The 22,152-nt window shown below is 38.7% G+C and overlaps 1 protein-coding gene across 1 annotated transcript in view; it reads left to right on the top strand.

The window, feature by feature from the left end:
- The window catches only part of grik4 (glutamate receptor, ionotropic, kainate 4), a 441,808-nt gene that overhangs the window by 303,286 nt on the left and 116,370 nt on the right, over positions 1 to 22,152 (top strand). The window contains exon 8 of the mRNA XM_059330837.1: positions 261 to 314. Coding sequence (XP_059186820.1) covers positions 261 to 314 — 54 coding nt within the window. The remainder of the gene's footprint in view (positions 1 to 260; positions 315 to 22,152) is intronic.

Below are 22,152 nucleotides of genomic sequence, written 5' to 3'. Positions count from 1 at the left end.
GGAGCTGGAGTTACACCGAATCACTGACCTCTCAACTCCTCTCCCCGCCCCCTTTATTCTTGACTCTCTGCTCTCTGTTTGGTCCTCCTCCTCCCTCCCTCCCTCCCTCCCCCCCGCCGCGTCTCTCTGACCTCCATCTTAACATCGTTTTGTTCAAACTACAATCCTCGAAATCCTGCTTCTTGCCTTTTGTACCTTCTCTCTCTTACGTTTTTTTCTTTATCTCTCCCCTCCTGTCCCTCTTGTCTTTTGTTCTGCAGGCATCAGAGCTGGGGATGCTGTCAGTCTACTACACTTACATCTTCACCTCTCTGGTAAGGAAACAGCAGGCTGGTGTGGGTATTTAGAGGCAATATAGATTTCACACCTGCGGGAGCCCATCAGTAGTCTAACGCTGTGCTCCTGTAGTGTATTAAAATAGTACACTTTAATTGCCGCTCTTCACTTGAATGAGTGATTGAATGGATAGAGTTAGGCAGACAGAGGAATGATAGCATAGCTTCATTATAGCTCAGCTGATTTTCTCCCTCACTGCATGTGAGAGAGGAAAATTAGAGACGTACTTAGTGTAGTGGCTATAATGGCCATTGCTCGTTTGGCCTCGCTTGTTGAAGTGTACTTCTGGACCAAAAAGAATACATAATAATGTTTATTATAATTGCCACAAGTATTATTGTTTTTGTTGTTACTGCAGTTTTTCTTATAATTATGATTGTGGTAAGCCTGCCAAGCTCCCATTGAATGAGCGATGAAGTCATCGTCCCTCGGAGTCAACATTCATTTCTGTCAATGAATGAGTTGTGGAGGACTCCACACATGCTTCCTCTACACTCTTTTCTGTTGAAATGACATTTTATCGGATTATTTTGCAGGTGATTTACACAGCGGTTATGGTTGGTTTCCATGTTCGCCTGCTTACACTGTTTAATGTTTCTCCTTTAATTGGTTCTAGTTGCTTAGCTAATTACTGTAGTTTCTTGCAACAGTTAGCCTCGAACACTTTGAACTTTGCAATGTGGATTAACACTAACGGAAATTTCCATCAGTTCTTTAATGCCCAGTTACTGTTTCATACAGATTTAATTGCATTGCATTATATAATGTGGCGGGAACAGTTAAAGCTGCTCTTTAAGTGAGTCCATCTGCTGTCAGTCCACAGCTAATTCTGCATGCTAGTGGACCAATCAACCCAATATTTTAAGTGGACATTTATGCCAGGAGGCTCAAGGACCCCTCATGATTTTTCAGAAAAATATGTTTTATAAGACTTATATTAAATTGACTTCTGACTCACTTTTCTTACTCAGTCTGTACGTGCTGCAAGTTTTAGACAGAATCTCACAGCAAAGTGCATTTTGGGCAATCAGCTATGCTGAAAACAAGTCTTACCCATTCTGTTGCAGGCCACATATTGGTTTTTGATATCTTTGCCGGCATCTTGACTGTATGGGAGTGATTTCATGGATCCATAGTTTTTTGTTTGCTTTATGTGGGGAGCAGCTGGTTAAAGCTAGATGGTAAATGTAGATTTGGCTGCAAAAAAACAAACTTAGCTAGCAGTAACCAGAAGGATGGCATCAACAATTTAAGTTGAATAGAAGATTAAACAGATCATGAACCGCTTGCCGACAATGCACAATCCTACTCTGAGCTGGTGTCAGCAGAACTCCATTCAAAAAACAAGCAAAATAACAAAGCAGCTCTTATCGTCTAGTTTACATTGACAGAGGCAGACAGGGGAAGAGCAGCTAAAGGAGATGCTTCCCTGCAAAGTTCAAAGCTGAATCATTATGAGTGAAATATCCAACAGCTACTTCGTAAATGCTTAATCACACAAAAGTTTCCTCTTCAACTTTTGTTTAAGTTGTTTCTGCAGACTATGAAGCTGTCATTTAACTGAATAAATGCCACATTAATAGTTTATTTTTTAAATTAAGAGTGTTTTACATATTATTTGGACTGTGCCGGCATTAGTATGCAGATTGGGGACAGAACTGTTTAAAATGAGTCACTGTGCCTCAAAATGTTGCACACGTCCATGCTGGAAATTAAAGGGATTGACCCCAGATTTGAGAGTAATGGTGTTTAGGCTCACAGAGGCTGAGGGATCAGTGAGAGTTATTGTAAGATCATAAAGATAGCAGCTTGGAGAAAATTTGATGCAATAGTAAACTTACCAGATAGCTGCTCCCTAATGGAAATTAATGAGGTTCGAAACACTTTGCTCTAATAGCGCTGTAGAGATGATTCATATCAAGCTGATTTATGACTCATTAAGAGTGGGCCGCCGCCATCTTCATGTTTTCCTCCACAGCCCTTGACATAGTCACTTCGCCTATTGTATTATGTCTCCTTTCTTTTAACCTGCTTGTCTTTGCCTTTCCTTTATGTCTACAACTAAATAAGCTCCCTCATCAGTCTGCTCTGGTGTCTGCTGGAGGGCACCGCATAGCACACAGATTCATTGTAGATACTAGATGATGACACTACGCCCACCCTCCTGCTACCATCACCACCATTTTCTTAAAATCCAGCCATTGCTCAGTGATGGCATCGTTAATAGCTTCAGCTAACGTCATTAAAATGGTCAGCAGCGTGCCCCCGGCAGCCTAGGACATAATGCAGAAGCTGTGAGCGGCAATACAGAAGCGCTATTGTCTCCTTACTTGTCGTTATATGTGATTCATCTTATTTTTTGTGGTTTTAAATGCCACTGCTGCTTGCGCTTCATGCTCACCACACACATACACGAATGACATAAATACTCCCAGACACAAAGGAGGATAGGACGTTTCATTATTTTCTCTCCGAGTTCAGTACATTATATGCCCATTCGCCAGACTCACTGTAGTACTTCTCTGAAAATGGCAGTAATACATTGAATGCACCCACAGAAAAATGACAGTATCGGCCATTTATTCAAAGAACTTAAAATAACTTTCAGTGCCAGAACCAACAAGATCTCCAAACTCAACGACAGAATAGTTTGTCGATACCACAAAATAAAACCCAAAATTTCCATAAAACTGCTTAAATATTGCTTTACCTGAGTTGTTATCAGGGTTAATGCTAATAAATAACTTCTCTAATTAATCTAGGTCACTGCAGCTGACAGTTACAACCTTACACCACTGCTACCAATACATGCAATCATAAAAAGTTTCTTACAATCAACCCAACATGTATTTTGTCTGCCATGTTTCTGCTGAGGTTTTGATGTCAACTCTGCAAATTCTTGCTCACACATGAATGCAGCACAGGTAACTCCACTGTATGGCTCTTAATTTTTTTCATTTTTTTTTAAGATCTGATTTTAGGCATGCAAAGACCTGCTGCCTGAGGCAGTTCATGAGGAGGTCTACCCTTAAATGGGATCAAGTACAGCATTTTTACTTAATTACAAGGTCTTTGTATTAATATGATAAATAATTATATTTTTATCAGTTAATCACATTGCAGCTTGTCATTTCATACCCCATTCCCTGCAGTTAGTTACTGGGAAATGGTGCCTTTGAGTTGCAATTATCTTGCCAGGAAGGGAAAAGTGCCATTGCCATTTTTAAAAATGGTGTATTTGAATATTTCTGCAATCCCCAGTTCCTTAACAGTCTTAGACTAACGGTGGCTGGTGTGGGTGGAATGGGTGCCGGGTTAGGGCCCAATTTGAAAAAAAATGTCCTCCTTTCCATAATTCCTAATGGCTGGCCTCCTTTAAAGGAAGAGTTTTGGGAAATCCTTAATGGCTGACCTGCTTAGAGAAGAGAGCTAGCCTCAGGAGCAGCAGATCAGATTTTTTTTTTTCTTTCAGAGGCTTATTTAGGCTTATAAAAGATCTGCTTTTTACATTTAGGACTTTAAGTTCGGAATATTATCTGATTGATTTTTTTAAAGAAATCTCAACATCTTTCCTGAAGAGCACACATACAGGAAGACAGATGATAAAGATAATTGTAAGGTCACTAATCTTTCTATGTGTGCGTGTGTGTGCACTCCTAATGGTAGCAGGTGTTCCAGTCCAGGTATTTCCATTATCGCAGGGAGCAAATAACATTTCTCAAGTCTATTTAAAGGTCACGCTTATCACTTATTTTCTCACCTTTTCCTCAGAAAAAGCTTTTACATTGGGCACCCCGTGACCTGATACATTTTCTTCTTCCTAACAGTCTTTTTTAATGGAACTTAACCACTGTGTTGAGCAAAAGTACTCTGGGATGGAAAGAATTCTGGACAACATTTGAAAAATATGGATTTAAATATTTCTGTGATTGCAGAAAGAACAACTGACTCACTCCTACACTACTATGAACTCATATTAAAGCAAGGAAGCAGTTATTTGATTTAATTGGCTCACATGTTTTCTAGTGGGAAGTATTTAGGAGTGAGTGTTTGCTTTAAGATGATTGTTCGTGCTCTGACATCAGTTTGACTTCATTAAGCTTCACAGACTTTCAGCTTGGAGATGACTCCCACTGCCGTAGAGAATTCAAGTGTTTTTCAGGTAGCTACTAGCTTTTTAGAAAAGTAATTGCTAGGTTTCCTCTGAGGAAGTTAGTCGAATTATTAATCCTTTTTTGAAAGCAGTTTTATTTTACTTTTAGAGGACGGTAGGCAGTATTTTTAATTTTCTATCATTATAGTATATTATAGACATTGGAAAAAAATGGGGAGCACATAGAGCTCAGGGCTAGTCTTTTCTCTTCACTCTGCCGTTGCTGGATACATGTTCAGAGATTTATTTGCTGGTGCCTCAAAGTTCATGGCTCATGATGTTTTCTTGTTAGCTCACATAAATCTGAATTCTGCCGCCTTTAATTTAGACCGGAGTTTGTGGACGTTTGCCTCCCACGGTCTCTGTAGATTCAGAATTCATACAAACATGAAGAAATTCACTTGCAGATCCTATTACAACTGTTATCATTAATAGCACTTTAGTGTGGGCAGCAGGTTTCACCTTCTAATGAGACTTAATTAAACTCGTACAGGTAATAATAGCTTGCAGTCTGAGGTTCAGATTAGAATCACTGACCATCAAAACTACGTGTCTTGGGAACATTCACTGTTTATTCTGATCAAAGGGGAGTCTAATCCATCTAAATTGGTGTCAGAAGTTTTACAGTTTGGCCGTGTTTTTAATTTCAGGATGGAATGAGAGAGTTAACCGCAGGGTTTGCAGGGTTGTTTTACTGTTAATTTTAAGGAAAATTAGATACTGCGGTCAAGCTCCTACTTGCATGATGATGTGGTGGCAAATCTGACCTCACAGCCTGAATTCTGATGATAGAATCAGTGTTTTCTCACAGAAAACAAAACTTGTTACTCAGGTTGTTCACCTGAAGCTGAAGCTGAAAACAACACTGCCAAAAGTGGTTTCATGTACTTTAGATGCCAGTGTTGCTTAATCTAGTTTAAGAAGGACAGTGAGAGAGTGCAGACCTCTGCCAAAGCCTCCCCTATCTCACCATGTCAACATTCGAACTTGAAAGGGCGTTCACATTAATTTTTCCATTAGGCAACTTATTTTTCCAATTACTTCGACACCACATGAATGCGGCTCAAGTGCCCTATCTCATAATGTTAACGAAATTAAAAAATAATTTGTGTATCGACCCTGTGATACGGATCCTCTCCAGAATTGAACGGGTTCTTCTCGCTCATCCTTCCTCTTTGGCTCATGAAAATTGGGCCAGTAGTTTTACTGTTATCCTGCTGACAGACAGATAGTCAGAAAACTCTCATAACACAGCTTGGACTGTCTAGCTGTTAGTTTTATAACACTGCACATGAGCTAATTCAATCAGGCTCATCATATGTAGCTTTGGTTGTTCAATTTTCTTGTTGGAAAAAAAAAACAGGCTGTGTGTCTCTCTGCACCCATTGAGTGTGACATTAATGAAATATCTGAATAAGTTAAGAAAAAAGAAATCACCCCTGGCTTGCTCTTGCTAAGTCGAGCATTTTATACTGAGTATTTTCAAATTATTGTTAACATTCTTGCTTTAACCTGATATGAAATATACAAAAAAAAAATATTAGATCAACCTTATTTTCTTCAATTTCTTGTTAATTTTAATGTCTGATACAACTAAAGGTACATTTGTTTGGACATATATAATAACAAAAAAAATATCTCATAAGAGTTTAATTTAAGAGCTGATATCTAGACATTTTCCATGGTTTTCAGCTATGATCAGCTATTTTTGTTGTAATCATTATATTTGTCCAAACAAATGTACCTTTAGTTGTACCAGCCATTAATATAAACAAGAAATTAAAGAAAACAAGGGTGGTATAATCATTTTTTTCATGACTGTATATATCATGTCATCCCTCTCTCTGTCTCTTACCCAGATATCTAGCCAATGAAGCAAAAAAAAAAAAAGATTTTAGAATAGCCTAATTATAACACAAAATATTAAAAACACTTAAGACCAGGGAAACATGCCAGACACCTGTGTGCTTCACAAATATTGCACATAATTAAGAATTCCTGGTTACATAAAAGACATCAGAAACCATTCAGAAGATCAAACAAACATGCTGGCATATTCATAATACATGGGAATTACATACAGTGCACCTTTTGAATAGTTTCTGAATAATTTAAGCTTTAAGTGATGCTAATAAATCATGCATCATTGCAAAACATGATGATAAATATAAGATTAATTATGCATGTGTTCACATTAGATAATATGCTTGTGATTCACATATATAGAAACTTTAAGCTAATATTATTGTTTGTTATACAACACTGTTGCAGATTGCAATTCCACAGTTTTTATGGCTTATAAAGATGAAATGATCGTATATATTCCATACATCTGCATCTGCCCTCTGCTCCCTCGCCTTCTCTCTCCGTTCCTCTCTCCCTTGTCTTCCTCTATTCTCTCCAACCATCCCTTTCTTCTGCCTCCCTCCTCTGCTGACACTTCATTTATCTCTGGTCCTGACATCCCTGACTAACGATCTGCCAGACTGCTCCCCTGCCTAATCTGTTTCCCCTGAATCATCTCAAGATGCTCATCAACGTCCTCACGCAGCTACCCATCTCCAGTCAGGGGTTTTGTCATGCCCACTTATGGATTTGACTGCTTTCAGTCTTCATTTTGGATGTGTTTGTTTATTCTGTTATATGTTGATGTTATTAATCTGGAGTGAGAAGACAGGGAAGGGAAAAAGAGATTGAGATTCTCCTTTTTCTTCCACCATAACATTGCAGAATTATTGCTCTGCGTTGTAGTGATTGCAGTCTTGCATTTGAAAAGGTGTCGTTAGTATTTTTCATGCCCTTAATTTATGAATGTCTGTTTGTGTTTGTTACATATGTTTTGCAACAGTCTATTTATGGCCAAGTCAAGGCCCCTATGGAGAAGATGGGTGTGAAAGAATGGACATTTATTGACCATCATTAGAGATAATGATCTTCAGTGGACGCTGCCTGTGGTGAAGAGTTTTTCCCCTTTCCCTTTGTAAAAAGCTATAGGATTCCAATAGTCGTGCCTCATAACAGTCTCCAGTACCTGCCATGTGTCCTTGCTACATTATTCCTGCTCTGTGATTTCCGAGGCTCTGGTCCCGGGTAATGTAATGCATAATCTAGAAACAAGTATTCCCTTTAGTTGATGGTGCTGATCAGAATTAGACACGCAGGTGATGGGGAGGAAAAGGAGCATCACTCAGATTGTATCAAACATTGTTTCTTTTATTCTGCGTGATAAAGCTCCCAGCGCCGGTTTATTTTCCTCTCTTCCCATTAAGTCCACTTAATACCAGCTGTTAATATCCTGGGCTTTAATTGCGAGATCTAATAGAAATCTCGGCCCTTTGGGTCATAGTGAGCAGAGAGATTAAAACAAAAACATGCTTCATGAAAGAGCGGGGAAACCGAACAGCTCCACGGGGCTTTTACATCGTCTCTCTGGAAAGTAGCCGACATCATGCTGCGTCCTCGGCTTTAACTTAATGCTACACTTACAGGAGAGCCACAGACATATACACGTCTGATGGATGCATACACACACACACACACACAATCAAAACACAGCACACACTCACGCACGTTAGCACTCAGTCGTTGCTCCGCCGCTTCAATCTAAGTGATTTGTATCCCGCGATCCAAGCTACTCGCTAGGATTGAATAAATCACATCAGGTTGTCGGTGACTCATCATATGTTGACGGGATGCCTAATGTCATTTGAAGGTTAGGTGAGCACGGGATCGGGCCTAGCAGCGCCTCGCATGGCACACTTTCACTCCGTGATGTCATTTTGAGTCTTGATGAAAGCGTTCAGGCTCTCTTTCTCGCTTTCACACACACACATCCACACAAAAAACAGCCAAAAACATGCTTTGCCACACAGAGCCGGCTGACATATTATCCCTCTCTGCAAAGCGGGGGCCATGAGTTCAACCCTCCCCTCCCCACACACACACACACACACACACACACACCCCTCCGTCTGTTTGTTTTGTTCTTCATGTTCCATTTCCCCTCCACACACCCGTGATCCGTCTTGTCACTGCAGTCGTTGTCATGCATCCCTGCCTCAAGAGCTGCCAGCACTTCCTGACTGTCACACACACACACACACACACACACACACATGCACACACACACACACACACACACACACACACACACGCATGTATGATAAAACTTAAATGAATAAACTCATGTACATGCTCACCTACACCCTCCCTCCCACTCACACATACATATAGTTATAACATGTCGACCTGCTTATCTACCTGCCTGCCTGTCGGTCTGCTCTCCGGATATAAGCTGCGGATTTTATGGCTTCTGTGTCATAAACCAGAGACAGGGATACAGGAACAGGCTCCACACTGTATTCATATCTCCTTGCAGTACAAGTCCGTGTGCAAACACATGCACACAAATATAAAACACATTCATTTAAACAGGAAACATGCTAATTTTAAAAAAATGTCATAGTATTTTGGGTTTCTGCTACAACTTACATGCTTTAATAATCAAAAAAAATGTTTTCTCATAATGCCCATGTTGCACCTCTACTCACTCTCTGACTGATGCTGTATTGAGGCTTTGTGTGACAGTGTGACAATGCGATGGCCAGCTACAATGCTGCGGAGTTGCTCAAGTTCTCCTTGACATATTTATGTTGCTGTGGTTATGTGTTTCTGTGAACACTGATCACAGTCAGTTGAGAGCATCACATTTTGCATTCACTTGTTCACTGCAATACAAAGAAAGTTACCATAGCATTAGCTAATTTGGCTAAATAACACAGTACCACATTGTAGCCATTGTGTATTCAAAAATGTACTGTATGCTACATAGGCCTACCTGGTTACAGCAACGATTCCGAATTCTCCAAGTTTTGGAGGCTGTGTAAAACGTCAATAAAAACAGAATGCATCAAGTTCAGACAAGTTTTCCAACATAAACGGCAGAAGAGGTCGTGTGACAGTACGACAAATTAACGCACAAAGGTAGTATCGCGGCTCGAGTTTCACGGCACATATTTACCTACCGTGGCTTGCAGTAAAACGGCACTTTCTTAAAATAGCACACTCGTATGGTCCACGATTGTAAAAAAGGCTGCAGTTTTTATAGATTTATGTTGTAAAAACCACTGACCTTACGTTTAGGGCAAAAAACTTCTGGTAAGGCGTTATAAAAGACAGTTTAAACAGTAAATAAATGTACGTAAATGCTGGAAGTAAAATAGTTACGAGGGTTTAAGTGACTGCCGCAAGTTACGTTAAAAAATGCAAGTTACGTTCAATTTACGTAACTTACATAACCAACGTTACTTAAGTTTAAAATGGTTTACTTTTGACCCATCCAGCGCCCCAAATTCCAGCTGAATGCTGAAATTTGCCCTTTTAAACTTTTTGGAATTAGGGTTTCAAATTCCACCTGTAATAGTTGGTGAAACAAAAAGTGTGATTTTTTTTGACAGTGAACGACATCATTGAGAGAAAGTTAAGCCTAAATCAACTTTGAATCGTAGCATGTCACGACCATCAAGCAGTGACAAGTGTCAGGTGTCAGTTTGTAGCTCAATGTCACCAGCGTTTATTGAAAGTGACTCATGGCCTGTTGCTCTGTCACTTTAAAACAGGGGTGTCAAACTCAAATACACAATGGGCCAAAATTTAAAACTTGAATAAAATCACGGGCCAACATTGAACAAATAAACCTTTTAATATATACCAAACATGTTTTGCTTTAACATTGAATATGGAACCAGCAATGCTTATAAACATACAATATATAACTAAATAGTACAGACATGCAAAATCAAATTTCAAATAAAAAACACATCAATGTCATTAATTTATTAAATAAAAATTAAATAAAAATCGTATGCCTCTTTTCTATTTGCATCCTTCTGATTTGAATATCAAAATAAACTTTTTCAACAGGTTAATAAATTCTGCCTTTCTTTTCGCCATTTTTGGGAAGGGGTAGCTCGGAGACAGCTCTAGCTTGAGGTTGCTATGACGACTGTCACAGAGGAGCGTTTCTGGGTCCTGTCCTGATTGACGCTCCAAAACAACAGCAGGGCATTGTGGGATTTGTAGTATTAGCGGTAAATGCGCCATATAATACCAGCGGGTCAGCTTTTATAGTACAATAATTATATAATAATTTGGTATTGCCTCGCGGGCCAAATAAAATTACACTGCAGGCCAAGTTTGGCCCGCGGGCCAGAGTTTGACACCCCTGCTTTAAAACTATCCATTGCAGCACCTTTCTATCTACTAAAAAGCCTAGTCTGCTCTAATTGGTCAGCTTTTTCCATGTCTTCCACGTCTGTGTCCTCGATGTGTCTCTACTGTCCTTTACTGCAACACAGTGGAACATGTTCCAGCAGGAATGTGGTCCAAACTTGGGGAGAAATGAACAACAGACTACAGGTTTTCCTGATGTCAACATGCAGCTAGCAGTGTATGTAATGTTTACGCTGCAGGGACGTGCCTAGAGCAAAGGAGGCACGAGTAGGATAGGAAAAAAAACAGCTGGAAACAGTTTGATGTTTTTGCTCACAGGGACTACTTTTACATATGTTTACTGTATTATTTAAACCTCTGGCCACATTTAATATGAACGTTGTAACATTATATATAGGACAGAAAATAAGGCAGAGCATATTGGGTCCCTTTTAAACTCACTGTTCTTTTTTTCGGTTCATATTAGTTGGAGCTGATTGGCAGGTTTGTGTAAAAGGGTGATGAGGGGAGTTAGGTTTTACCTCTGAAGCATGGCTGATGCTGTTATTCTCTAGTTAATCCCTATTCTTTCCCAGACACTGCCGTGCTCCCCTCCATTTGTTCTTGGCCAGTTGGGGTTCCGGGCTCGACATGCTCCATGCTTCTAATTATTCCTCCCAACACTGTCAAATGATAAAATGCTTTATAATTGAATGTGCCACTGAAGAACAGATGAAATGTATGCCTCCTTCCCCCGACCTGCACAAACATTATTTTCATATTTCTACTCTGTGTTTTAGTCCAAATGTTTTTTTCTTTCACTAATTTTGAGGAGGTTGCTTTGCCCCCCGTCACTCTGTTCTAGTAAACAATAGATAGTTGCTGCCTGCCCTTGTCCTTGTAATTTCTCCTTTTCTTTACTGCTCTCTCTCTCTCTCTCTCTCTCTCTCTCTCTCTCTCTCTCTCTCTCTCTCTCTCTCTCTCTCTCTCAGTGTCTCTCTCTCACTCTGCATTTCTCTCTGGGTGTGTCTGGCCTTGATAACAATATTGTCTAGGTGATACAGAATTCAATTTCACAAGTTTATTGTTCTGGTAAAGTTTCTTGTCCCATATCTGTGAATGTGAATGAATGGAGGGAACATCCCTTTATAAAAAAAACAAAAGTTCAAATCCTCCTCGTCCTCCATCTCCGGTGTGCACTGTGGTACAGAAGATTTCTAAATCCAAAAAAAAAAAAAAAAAAACTCTTGTCAGTCAAACTGCTTTAGAGGGCAGCCACTGTGACTGTGAAAATGATTGGGATTTAATTAATTCCCCTCTACGGCTTATGTAAAGTTCATATTTCCCTGTTTAGACACAGAGTTTGAGAATCAATCAACTGAGTAATAGAAAAGGTAATAGGCTACGTGGACGGTGACAACAGAGAGCTGCATCCAGCCAGAATATAAACTATGTCATTATTATGTCACAACAAGTGTGTTTCGCCAAATAATGTCTGCTTGCTGCTCATTTGTAATGCAAAGATGCCAACTTACTGCACTAAGAATCACATTTATAGTGCTGGATCTGCAGAGAGCAGTATGAATACTTGTTACCATAAACTCAGCTAGTCCCCAAGTAGGAGGACAAATTATTTCGAGGCTGAAAATTGATGCAATCTCACTCTACACCAAGTGTTTCTTTGTGATTTTAAAGTATTTTCAAGACCAAATTGAACTGCAGCAGGTTGAAGGAAACTGCACTGTTATTACAACAATTTGGGATTTATACTTGACATAAGAGGTTAACACCAGTCCAGCCTACGGTTTTGATAAAGGATAAAGTGGATAAGGAGTGTATCCTTCGCTGGCTGAAGCATTCATTTTTGTTCCGGGGCACTGCTCTACTACCAGTTTTGTAGCCCATCGGCTATCAGATTTAACCTCCGAGGGGAAAGGGCAAATATTTCTTGAATTCTGGTGGACCCAGCAGAGGCCAGGTATTAAAAAGATCCTGGCAAAGATTTCCTCTAGAAATACCATCTAGGATTAGATTGTGTCCATGCTAATGAATGAAGATACTTTAAAAAAAGCAAATATAAACCTAAACCAAGGGATTCCAAGATTGCATTTCAGCCTATTCCACATTTCTGGCCCTTTACACAATGTGCTTTTACCTGCAACCAAAGCCCACTTGTGTGTGTGATCGGTCAATGCTACTCAGTCTACAACACTTCCAACTGCAAAAGTCCCATGACCATTGCATACATATTCATCATTCATCATTCAGTTTTATATATATGGCCCAAAATCATATATCACAGATTTGCCTCAAAGAGCTTTACAGACTGTATATGGTCGCCACCCTCTGTCCTTAGACCCTCACATCACCCTGGGAAAAACTCCTCAAAAAACCCTTTTAACCCTTAATAGGGCACTCATTGAAATACTTGAAAATTCCAAATTTCAACCCTAGAGAATATTGGAGGATATTACATACAGCCAGAATGTGTGAAATGTGTAAAAAAAACAACAACATACGGACCCAGGGGAGGGGAGTAATATTTTGAGAAAAAAAGTTTACGAGATTAAAGTGGCAAATCTACGAGAAAAAAATGCGTAGATTTATGAGATTTAAAGTGGTGAATCTGCACGAAAATTTACGAGAAAAAAAAATTGGGAAAAGCAACTTTTTTGTCCCAGATTCACCACTTTAAATCTCATAAATCTACACATTTTTTTCTTGTAGATTTGCCACTTTAATCTCATAAACTTTTTTCTCACAATATTATTTTCGTATGTTTTTTTTACACATTCTGGCAGTATGTAATAGAGTGCCCTATTAAGGGTTAAAGTGGTGAATCTGGGAGAAAACATTAGCTTTTTCCCCACTTTTCTCTCGTAAATCTGCAACTTTTTTCGCTCAGATTTGCCACTTTAAATCTCTTAAATCTGCAACTTTTTTTCCTGTAGATTTGCCACTTTAATCTAGTAAATTTGCAACTTTCTTCTCGAAATATTACCTGAAGTTACTGAATATAGTTCTTTGCCTGATAAAGGGTTAACAGGGAAAAAAGAAGAAGGAACCTCGGGGCGAGCGACAGAGGAGGGATCCCCCTCCCAGGACGGACAGACGTGCAGTAGATGTCGTTATACAGGGCAGATCAACAGAGGAGATAAGAGTGTGAGGGGAGTGAGGAAGGGAGGATAGAGGGGAGGGTTGAGAGTGTGGGGGGGGGGGGGGGGGGGAGGCAGGAGCTCTGGGAGGGACACAGCAGCAGGTGAAGCGCCACCATTGGCCAGTAGTGTTAGTGTTAGTGTTAGTGTAGAGTGGACAGGATAGGAGCGTTCCCAACTGGAGCCATAGGAGTGACACCATATATCATCCACATGCACATATCTATTATGCTACCTATACACCAGAAGACTTTGAAAAGATTTTGAAAAGACTCCTGGAAGACTATCAGCTCACACCTGCTCACATCTAAAGACAAGTGTTTAGAGTTTTTAGTCCCAGCCTAGTCTCACACTGAGATTTTAGTCAGACTGTGAATCTTGCAGGGTCACTATTTACCAGACTACAACTAGATTCTTTTAGCATTTTTTTCCTACCATGCAATTTTTTTCCCATCATGCTCTTAGTAAAAAACTTACAAGTGGAGGAGAAGCAGCTTTTGGCTCCAGCTGCTCTAGTGTGTGACTCAGTGGTTTGGGTTTTAAGAAAAGAAAAAAAAAAAAAAGAAGAGAAGGAGACGCAAAATGCCCCCTCACAAAGCTGAAAAGGGGTTTGTGTTCTTCTGACATGAAATGTTGACTATTTTACAGTAAAAATAGATATAAGGAAGAATAAAGGAAAGGAACATTTAGAAATGAATTCAAGGTATACATTTATGTCCTGTTTGATTATATTGTGTTTAATTGAATAATTATATTTATCAGCTCTATCGACTTTCATTAAGTTAATCATACATTAATCATCAATTTTTTTATTATTTATTCATGTAAACATTTATGTATACATTTTAACTGGGTCTCCTTACTGTTCTCTTTACTAAGAAACAGCGTTCCCAAAAATCCTGCATGTGGCCGTAAATATATGACGTCACTATATTTGTATTGAGGACTGAGCTTACTAACATTATTGTGATGTTACTTTTTCCTGTGGAAGTGGTTTTACTGGCCGGTCTGGAACCGGGGACCTTTCCCCCGCTCATCTATTGGTTGGTGATTGTGTTACATCACTGCGACTTGCGATAATATTAAACACGTTTGATATGATCCAAACCCAAGACTAGGAAAAGACTGATATGAAACAGAGCAGATTACTACGTTAAATTTAGCAATGAAGATGACGGGAGTGTGGTGTGACTCCAGTAAAACTCCTAGATTTACTAAAGACTTTCAGTTTTTAGTCTGGGACTGTGGAAATCGTTTGGTTTAAGCCCAGCATTAGAAAGATTACTCTGCTGCTTCACCTTTCAAGTTTGTTAATCCATTTCCGAAAGAAGGACAGAATATCTCTGGATTTGAATGTAAAAAAGCCCATATACGTACCACGTCCATATTCTTGAAGTCATCATTCACTGGTGAAACAACATGTTAACCCTTTATCAGGCGAAGAACCGTATTTGGTAACTTCAGTGGATATTCAAAATGTTAATATTTCGAGTAAACGTTTGCAGATTTACTTGATTAAAGTGGCAAATCTACAAGAAAAAAAGTTGCAGATTTAAGAGAAAAAAGCTTCTCGCAGATTCACCACTTTAAATCTCATAAATCTGCAAAAATTTTTCTCGTAGACTTGCCACTTTAATCTCGTAAACTTTTTTCTCAAAATATTACCCCTCTCTACACATTCCACAGTCCAAATTCTGGCAGTATGTAATATCTTCCAATATTCTCTAGGGTTGAAATTTGGAATTTGCAAGTATTAGCAGTTAACTTTATTAGACCCCCTCGGACCTTCCTGTCACCCCTTGCAGAATGTAAAATTGATTATTGAAATCAAAAGCAAGATTGGCCATTTCCCCTACTCACACTCTCCCAAAAAACAATTATATGTTGATCTTGACTAATCAAGACTCAATAGTCAAACTGTGTAGCCTTCAGTGCTGAGAAATTAAAAAAAAAATCTAATTGTGATCTTAAAATCTAAAAAATTATAATTGAATCATGGATTTGAATCATGACACCCCTACTTACTACCTATGCATAAGTCAGGTTTCTTACATACAACATATGCAGCTTAAATTGTAATGTTCATGTCATTTTCCACACTGGCATCATGTTGTACCAGGAGTTTAATCTGTTTATCTGTTCGCTCACGATTATTCAATGTTGAGCTTGAAAACAAATGTGATGGGAGAATATGCAAACTTGTGTGATATGAAGGCTGTGTAAGACGCTCCATTGACACTTCCAAACAGTTCATTATGCTCCATATCAGATCGCACAGACAATTAATAATCGGGCTCTCATTCATGTCTTAATCGTTTATTTATTGCCTTATGTTGAAGGCAATCTGCTTTATTAAAACATCATCACTCTGTTGTGAGCTCATAGTGTTCAAAGGTTATTTGAGGTTTTGCAGTTTTGATGCATTATTGTATTAAGTCCCCAAGACATCTGATTCAGTCCTTTTCACCGCTGATTGAACACATTGTCTGATATTCCAGGTCAGAAAAAAATAGAAAGGTCTTGGCAGGTCTATTCAAAGTTCAATGCATGTGTTTCCACTTAAAGCAATGAATGTTAATATTTAATAAGCAGTTTCCCTTAATTCTTTTAAAAAACTCCTGCAGAAGACGTTGCTCACCAACGTTAGGAAAATGAAAACGTCTCTTTTAAGTCTTGTGCTCTGACTTTCCCATTTTCTCCCACAAAAGGAGAAGAATGACAAATGCATTGGCATGCATATCAGTGCTCATGAAGGGCATTCATAAATCATTTATGTCTAATTTTGAGGGTTAACAGGTTGAGACGTGAGGTCTGTTCATGTTCAAAAAATTATAAATTGATCGGGATTCATAAAGGGAACCTGTGTGATAGAAAGCATTCTGATTTTTAATGAGCACTGACATTAATGGAAATCTAAGCCAGCCTCCGAAGAAGGAAAATGCATTTTAATGTTGAGCGGTTTTTGGCAGCCACAGTGGAGATGGTGGAGTCTGTGTGAGAGACCTGGCATGTTTAATATGTGAGTCAGACATCCTTTGCCTTATCACCCCAAACATAACTTTCCAATAATATTCAAACACACTCTGAGAAGGCTTGTTTACCCGAAAATCATAAGACTTGAAGTTCCCCAGTCTCTTTTTATCTTTACAGATTAGTCAGACGGCGGCAGCTGGATGTTTGTGTAAATGAAGGTAAACAATTTAGTGTAGTGTCCCACCTCTCAGACTCAGACCTTTGTATGTGTGAGGAGTTCTAGTATTGATTACTCTGTGTCAGCCTTATTACCGCAGGCTCTGCCTCTGAGCACCGTGTCTGGATGACTCAGTGTTGACAATTGTATTACAGCCTATTATCTTCCAAATCCGAGGGCTTGAGTCACAGCTTACTGTAGGGTCTTCTTTGGAAAGTTGAAATTGCTTGCTGGCTTCATACCTCACTTCCTTCACATGCTCTATAACCTTTTCCAAACATCATCCCACAATCCAATGTCCACATGGCTCCCACTCTACTTCCTCCATTCCATTTCTTCCTTTTCCTGTGTTGTTTTGCAAAAACAGATATTTCTGTTTTTATTTATTTTTCTAGGTCATGTTTTTTTGATGCAGTGGAGGCAAATTGGTCTTGGCGCTGCTTGGAAACTGTGGTTGTGTCTATCAATGAATTTCAATGCGCATTTGAAGATTTGCATGAGAAAATATTGATGGAAACACCAAAATTTGATAAAACATTTTGAAAATACGCATAAAAGTTTACAGACTCACTTAAGGTGGTTCTTGTCTTGTTTTCCAAAAAATAGTTTAAACGGGAGATGGAAGTGCTTTTTTTCCAATTTCCATTCTGATGTAGCGAACATTTAATTGACATGACTGATCAGCTGTTTCCAAGCTGACGTGAAAGAACAATTAGAAGTTTCCCAATTGAATCCAATTCCTGAAGACTTCTCTCTATTTTCTCATGTGTGGCCAAAGTTCTGCGATTAGGAAACTCATTTTTGTTGTGTTTTTTTCTCTACTTCTACTGTCTACTGACAGATTAGCCTACAGCAATACATTACACTGCCATCTTCTGACCAAAGTATGTTTATGCAACTTTGTTTATTTGCTCTGTTGTGGAAAAAAACATATCATACATGGATTTAATATAAGATGTTGTGTAAGAAAATCATTCCAATCTATGAATTTCATATTTAATAAGGGCTTTAAAAATACCAGAAGAGTAATAACTTGCTCTCTGTCCCAAGTCAAAGTAAAGAAGCTTAGTTCTTAGCTTAACCTTTTTTCTACATCCACTTTTGGGGAGGATAAGAAAAGAGGTGCGGAATCGCCACTCACTTCTTTTTGTTCCCTCCCCTGCTATGTCATGTCTGTTTTTACTATGGGAACAATTCTGCACAAAACTATATATATATATATATATATATATATATATATATATATATATGTTATTAATTAGCTTGCTATATTAAATATCATGTTTCTTCAACGTGGATTTCACTTATTGACTGTCATGTCAATAAGAGAGGCCACCACAGCTCTACACTGCAAAAAAGCCAACTTGTATTTTTTGGCCTAAAACAGTGATTTAAGTTGGTAAAACTTGGAAATATAAATTATTGACATTTAGGGCAATAATGTAAGTTAGCACAACAAAGGAAGCCAGTTGTCTGCTCAAAAACAAGTTTGTGAGTTGTTGTTACTTATATCTTTAAGTTGGAGTTCACAACAAGGGACAATAGTTCTGCTAACTCTTATTTCTTTGTTGTGAAATGCTGGAAAGTGGTGAAATTCTGTTATTAGCGAAAGCTAGCGGCTAACTGACGCTAGCGGCTAAGTGGCGCTAGCAGCGCTGTTTGTTACAGCTACAAGAGTAGCCATTAGCGTATCAATTCTAACTCAAAATTATGGTCGCAACATTAGCTAACATTTCATAGCGGCGTAACAACCGTGTTGAGTTGACAAAAATCTGAATTCAGAGTTCAGCAAACTCAAAAACAAAACTTAAAATATTTAGTTTAATTGTCCAACTTAAAATTTTATCGAAGTTTGTTGCCTTGAAATTTTGAGTTCACAACACTTTTTTGCAGTGTAAACCAGTTGATAGAAACATCCCTAATTTGCATTTTCATTTATGCAACATTTCAAAATTCCCTTCAACGCGGCTACTGATCATGATAGGGAAATATATTGCATCACTGCAGTCAGTCGGAGTAGGTGGCAGTAAACAATATCATTTGGCTAGTTTAAAGTACAAGTTCTGAGAAATAACAGGAATTAAGGATTTTATTCATACAAAATATGAGCTCATATCCAAAAGTCAAGCAGGAAGCTGACCCTCCCACCAGTTCAATCAAACTGTTGTTGGTGTATTCATTTGAATAATGGCTTTTATGTTTTTGTTTTTATATATCACCTCTTCCTTTCTTCATGTCTTTACTGCTTACCTACTTTATTTGCACATCTTTCTTCTGCCTTTTTCCCCTCACTCATCCATCTTGAACCATGTACTACCAACACAAAGTCAACACAAGTGAAGAATCCATTTGCTTCTTCGCACCACTTCATGTGAAATTTATTGAAGAAAAACAGTCCATGCTTGCTTTGTTACAAGTGCTTCTGTCAAGAGGGAGTTTTTTCCACTGTTGTGCTACTAAAATACCATCATCTTTGTGGCTTGCAAGGACACAGATGCCCCAGTGTGTGCGGATGCACTACTTAACACTAATGAGCTTGTTAATTTCTAATTAACTGAAATAAATCACTGAGTATTTTTCTTCATTTTGGAAATTACTTTTCATCTGTAAATCAGCAACAGAAAGCCAGAGTGGTTATCGGCCTGCCACACACACTAACCCTCACGCCTCTTTAACCAACGCTCCAAATGTGTTTTTAAATCCACATGTGCTTTTATATTCTAACACATTGCATCAAACAGAAAATCATTCCTGATAGTTGGAGCGAATATCAAGTCCATCTCTTTGTGGATTAAATCAGCCTGATGGAGTTTTGTTATTGTATTCTGATTATCACTCGGCCAGACAAAGTAATCAAGACAGGAAGTTCAATACACGATCAAGCCGAGCTGATAGCCGAGCTGATCGTGTCCAATCAGGATTAACGAGAGAAACAAGGTGTTTGCCTCTATTCGGTTTCTCTTTGATGTTCTGTCATACCGGCAGGTGAGGTCTGGTATATAATGAGATCATTAAGACTATATGGACACTGAGACCTCAATTAACTTTGAATTATGTTAACTCACTACACCCCAAGCAGTTTCAGGGCACTTTTGTTTTTTGCTCCTGTCACATTTTACTCACTGTGACCTTGTTTTCCACTGCAATAGGCTATATAAGTCCTGCATCTCTATGGAAACAGCACAATAATGGTTAGGAATATGGAGAAATTTCAAAATGCAATTAGTGCAGTAAAGTACAGCTAATGTACAAGTACTTGGTTGAATAGCCTTCATACTTTTTAATGGAAAAAACTACATAAATTATTTTCCAAGTGCTCATAAGTGTAACCCAATATTGGATAAAATGGGAGCTCCTGCCACATGCTATACATGTTGAATTATCAACAAAGGTACAGTCTCTACTTACATCCTCTCCTGTCCTTCAGTTCAGTCAAAGATTTACTTAATTTTTGCAACATGATCTCACAGAAATCCGTGAAATAGCCACGGATTTCGCTTAACTCAAAATCCGTGGAATAGCCACGGATTCGCTCAAATTTCCGTGAAACTGACAATGCAAGTTAATGACAGTCATATCCCGTGGCTATTCCAACATACAAAGTGATTATGTACATTCACTGAGTGAATATTTACAAAATAAAACATATATTTCTCGCTACAAATGTGATCAAAATCCATTTTTATGCAGAAACTAAGTCAAAATATTGATTTTTTCACTGGAAATGAGAGAACTGTCCGCCATGTTTTTTGTTCTGACCGCTGGGACCTTGAATGTCACGTGACTTGGAACAAACCAATAGCCACGGGATATGACTGTCATTAACTTGCATTGTAGCAAAATCCGTGTCAGTTTCACAGAAATTTGAGTTTTAATGTAATGTAATGTAATGTAATACTTACTTTTGTTTTCACACGGGATGCAAACCCTGCTCTCATGGGTGAAAGTCCGTCGCTTGTTTAAAAATAAATAAATAAATGTAAATAAATGTATGTAAATGCCGGAAGTGAAAAAGTAACAAGGGTCATGTGACTTAAAAAACATAAGTTATGTTCAAAAACATGACGTACGTCACTTACGTAAACAGCGTAACTTAAGTTAAAAATGGTTTACTTTTGTTTTCTCATGGGATACAAATCCAGACTCTCCTGGGTGAAAGTCCGCCGCTTGTTTGACCCATCTACTACCCCTACCGCCACCTCAATGCCATAATCTGCCTGTTTAAACTTTGCTTGGCTGAAAATCACGACTACGTCAGCAATATGGCAGTGAATGCATTACAGCGGACGGTGAAATTCGGAAACAAAGCTTGTTTTTTCGCTGCCTGTACACACAACCTATATTGACTTTTTTGATGGGAGAACAGGCTGGACTGTTGGTCTCAACTGAGTTGTTAATGGCGTCCCAGTGACACTGAGGATTGCAGAATTATATGTTTTTTACAGGATCTGGTTAGTGCAAAGGGGTTATTTGTGGTGCAATTTTAAATTAGACACATAGAATAAAGCAATTCTGATGCAATATCACTACTCATTGGTTATTTTTCCTCAAACATATTTAAATCCAACCACAGTTTCTGGTTTTCTAGCTCCTGTCTATCATATATTGTGTCATTTTGGGCTTTTAAAACCACCAGTGGTTTGTAGGGTTCTGAGGGTTAATTAAGATTTAGCTAAAAGCGAACAAAGGTTGTGTGTTGCATGATAATTGAGAACCAAACTTACTTGATAAGTATTGCTGTCACAATAGGAATGTGATATCCCAAACCAGATGGCTTTAATTTCAGTTTTTGAGCTGTTGATGCTTGTGCATACTGTATGCTTAACAGCTTTCTTCCCCATCACAATGCAGAACACCCTGCTGATCCAATTAAATTGGTTGCAGAATTGGCTCCATTTTTGACTGGGCTGAGAGCAGCACAAAGAATTTTTAGGACACTCACACTCACAGTCTTTCCAAAAACAAAATGGGGCAAAATGAAGATGGAGGAAGGCTCATTGACACAATAAACCAAGTGAATCAAAAGTATTTTCCAACAGCACTTCACATCCCTGGCCACTGAGGACAGGAAGCAGCTCCACAGGATTACTCAGATATCCTCCATTAGA

Source organism: Centropristis striata, chromosome 4 (genome assembly GCF_030273125.1).
Source record: "Centropristis striata isolate RG_2023a ecotype Rhode Island chromosome 4, C.striata_1.0, whole genome shotgun sequence".
Classification (NCBI taxonomy): domain Eukaryota; kingdom Metazoa; phylum Chordata; class Actinopteri; order Perciformes; family Serranidae; genus Centropristis; species Centropristis striata.
The sequence above is the reverse complement of the archived record's forward strand: the minus strand, read 5'-3'. Positions and strand labels throughout refer to the sequence as shown.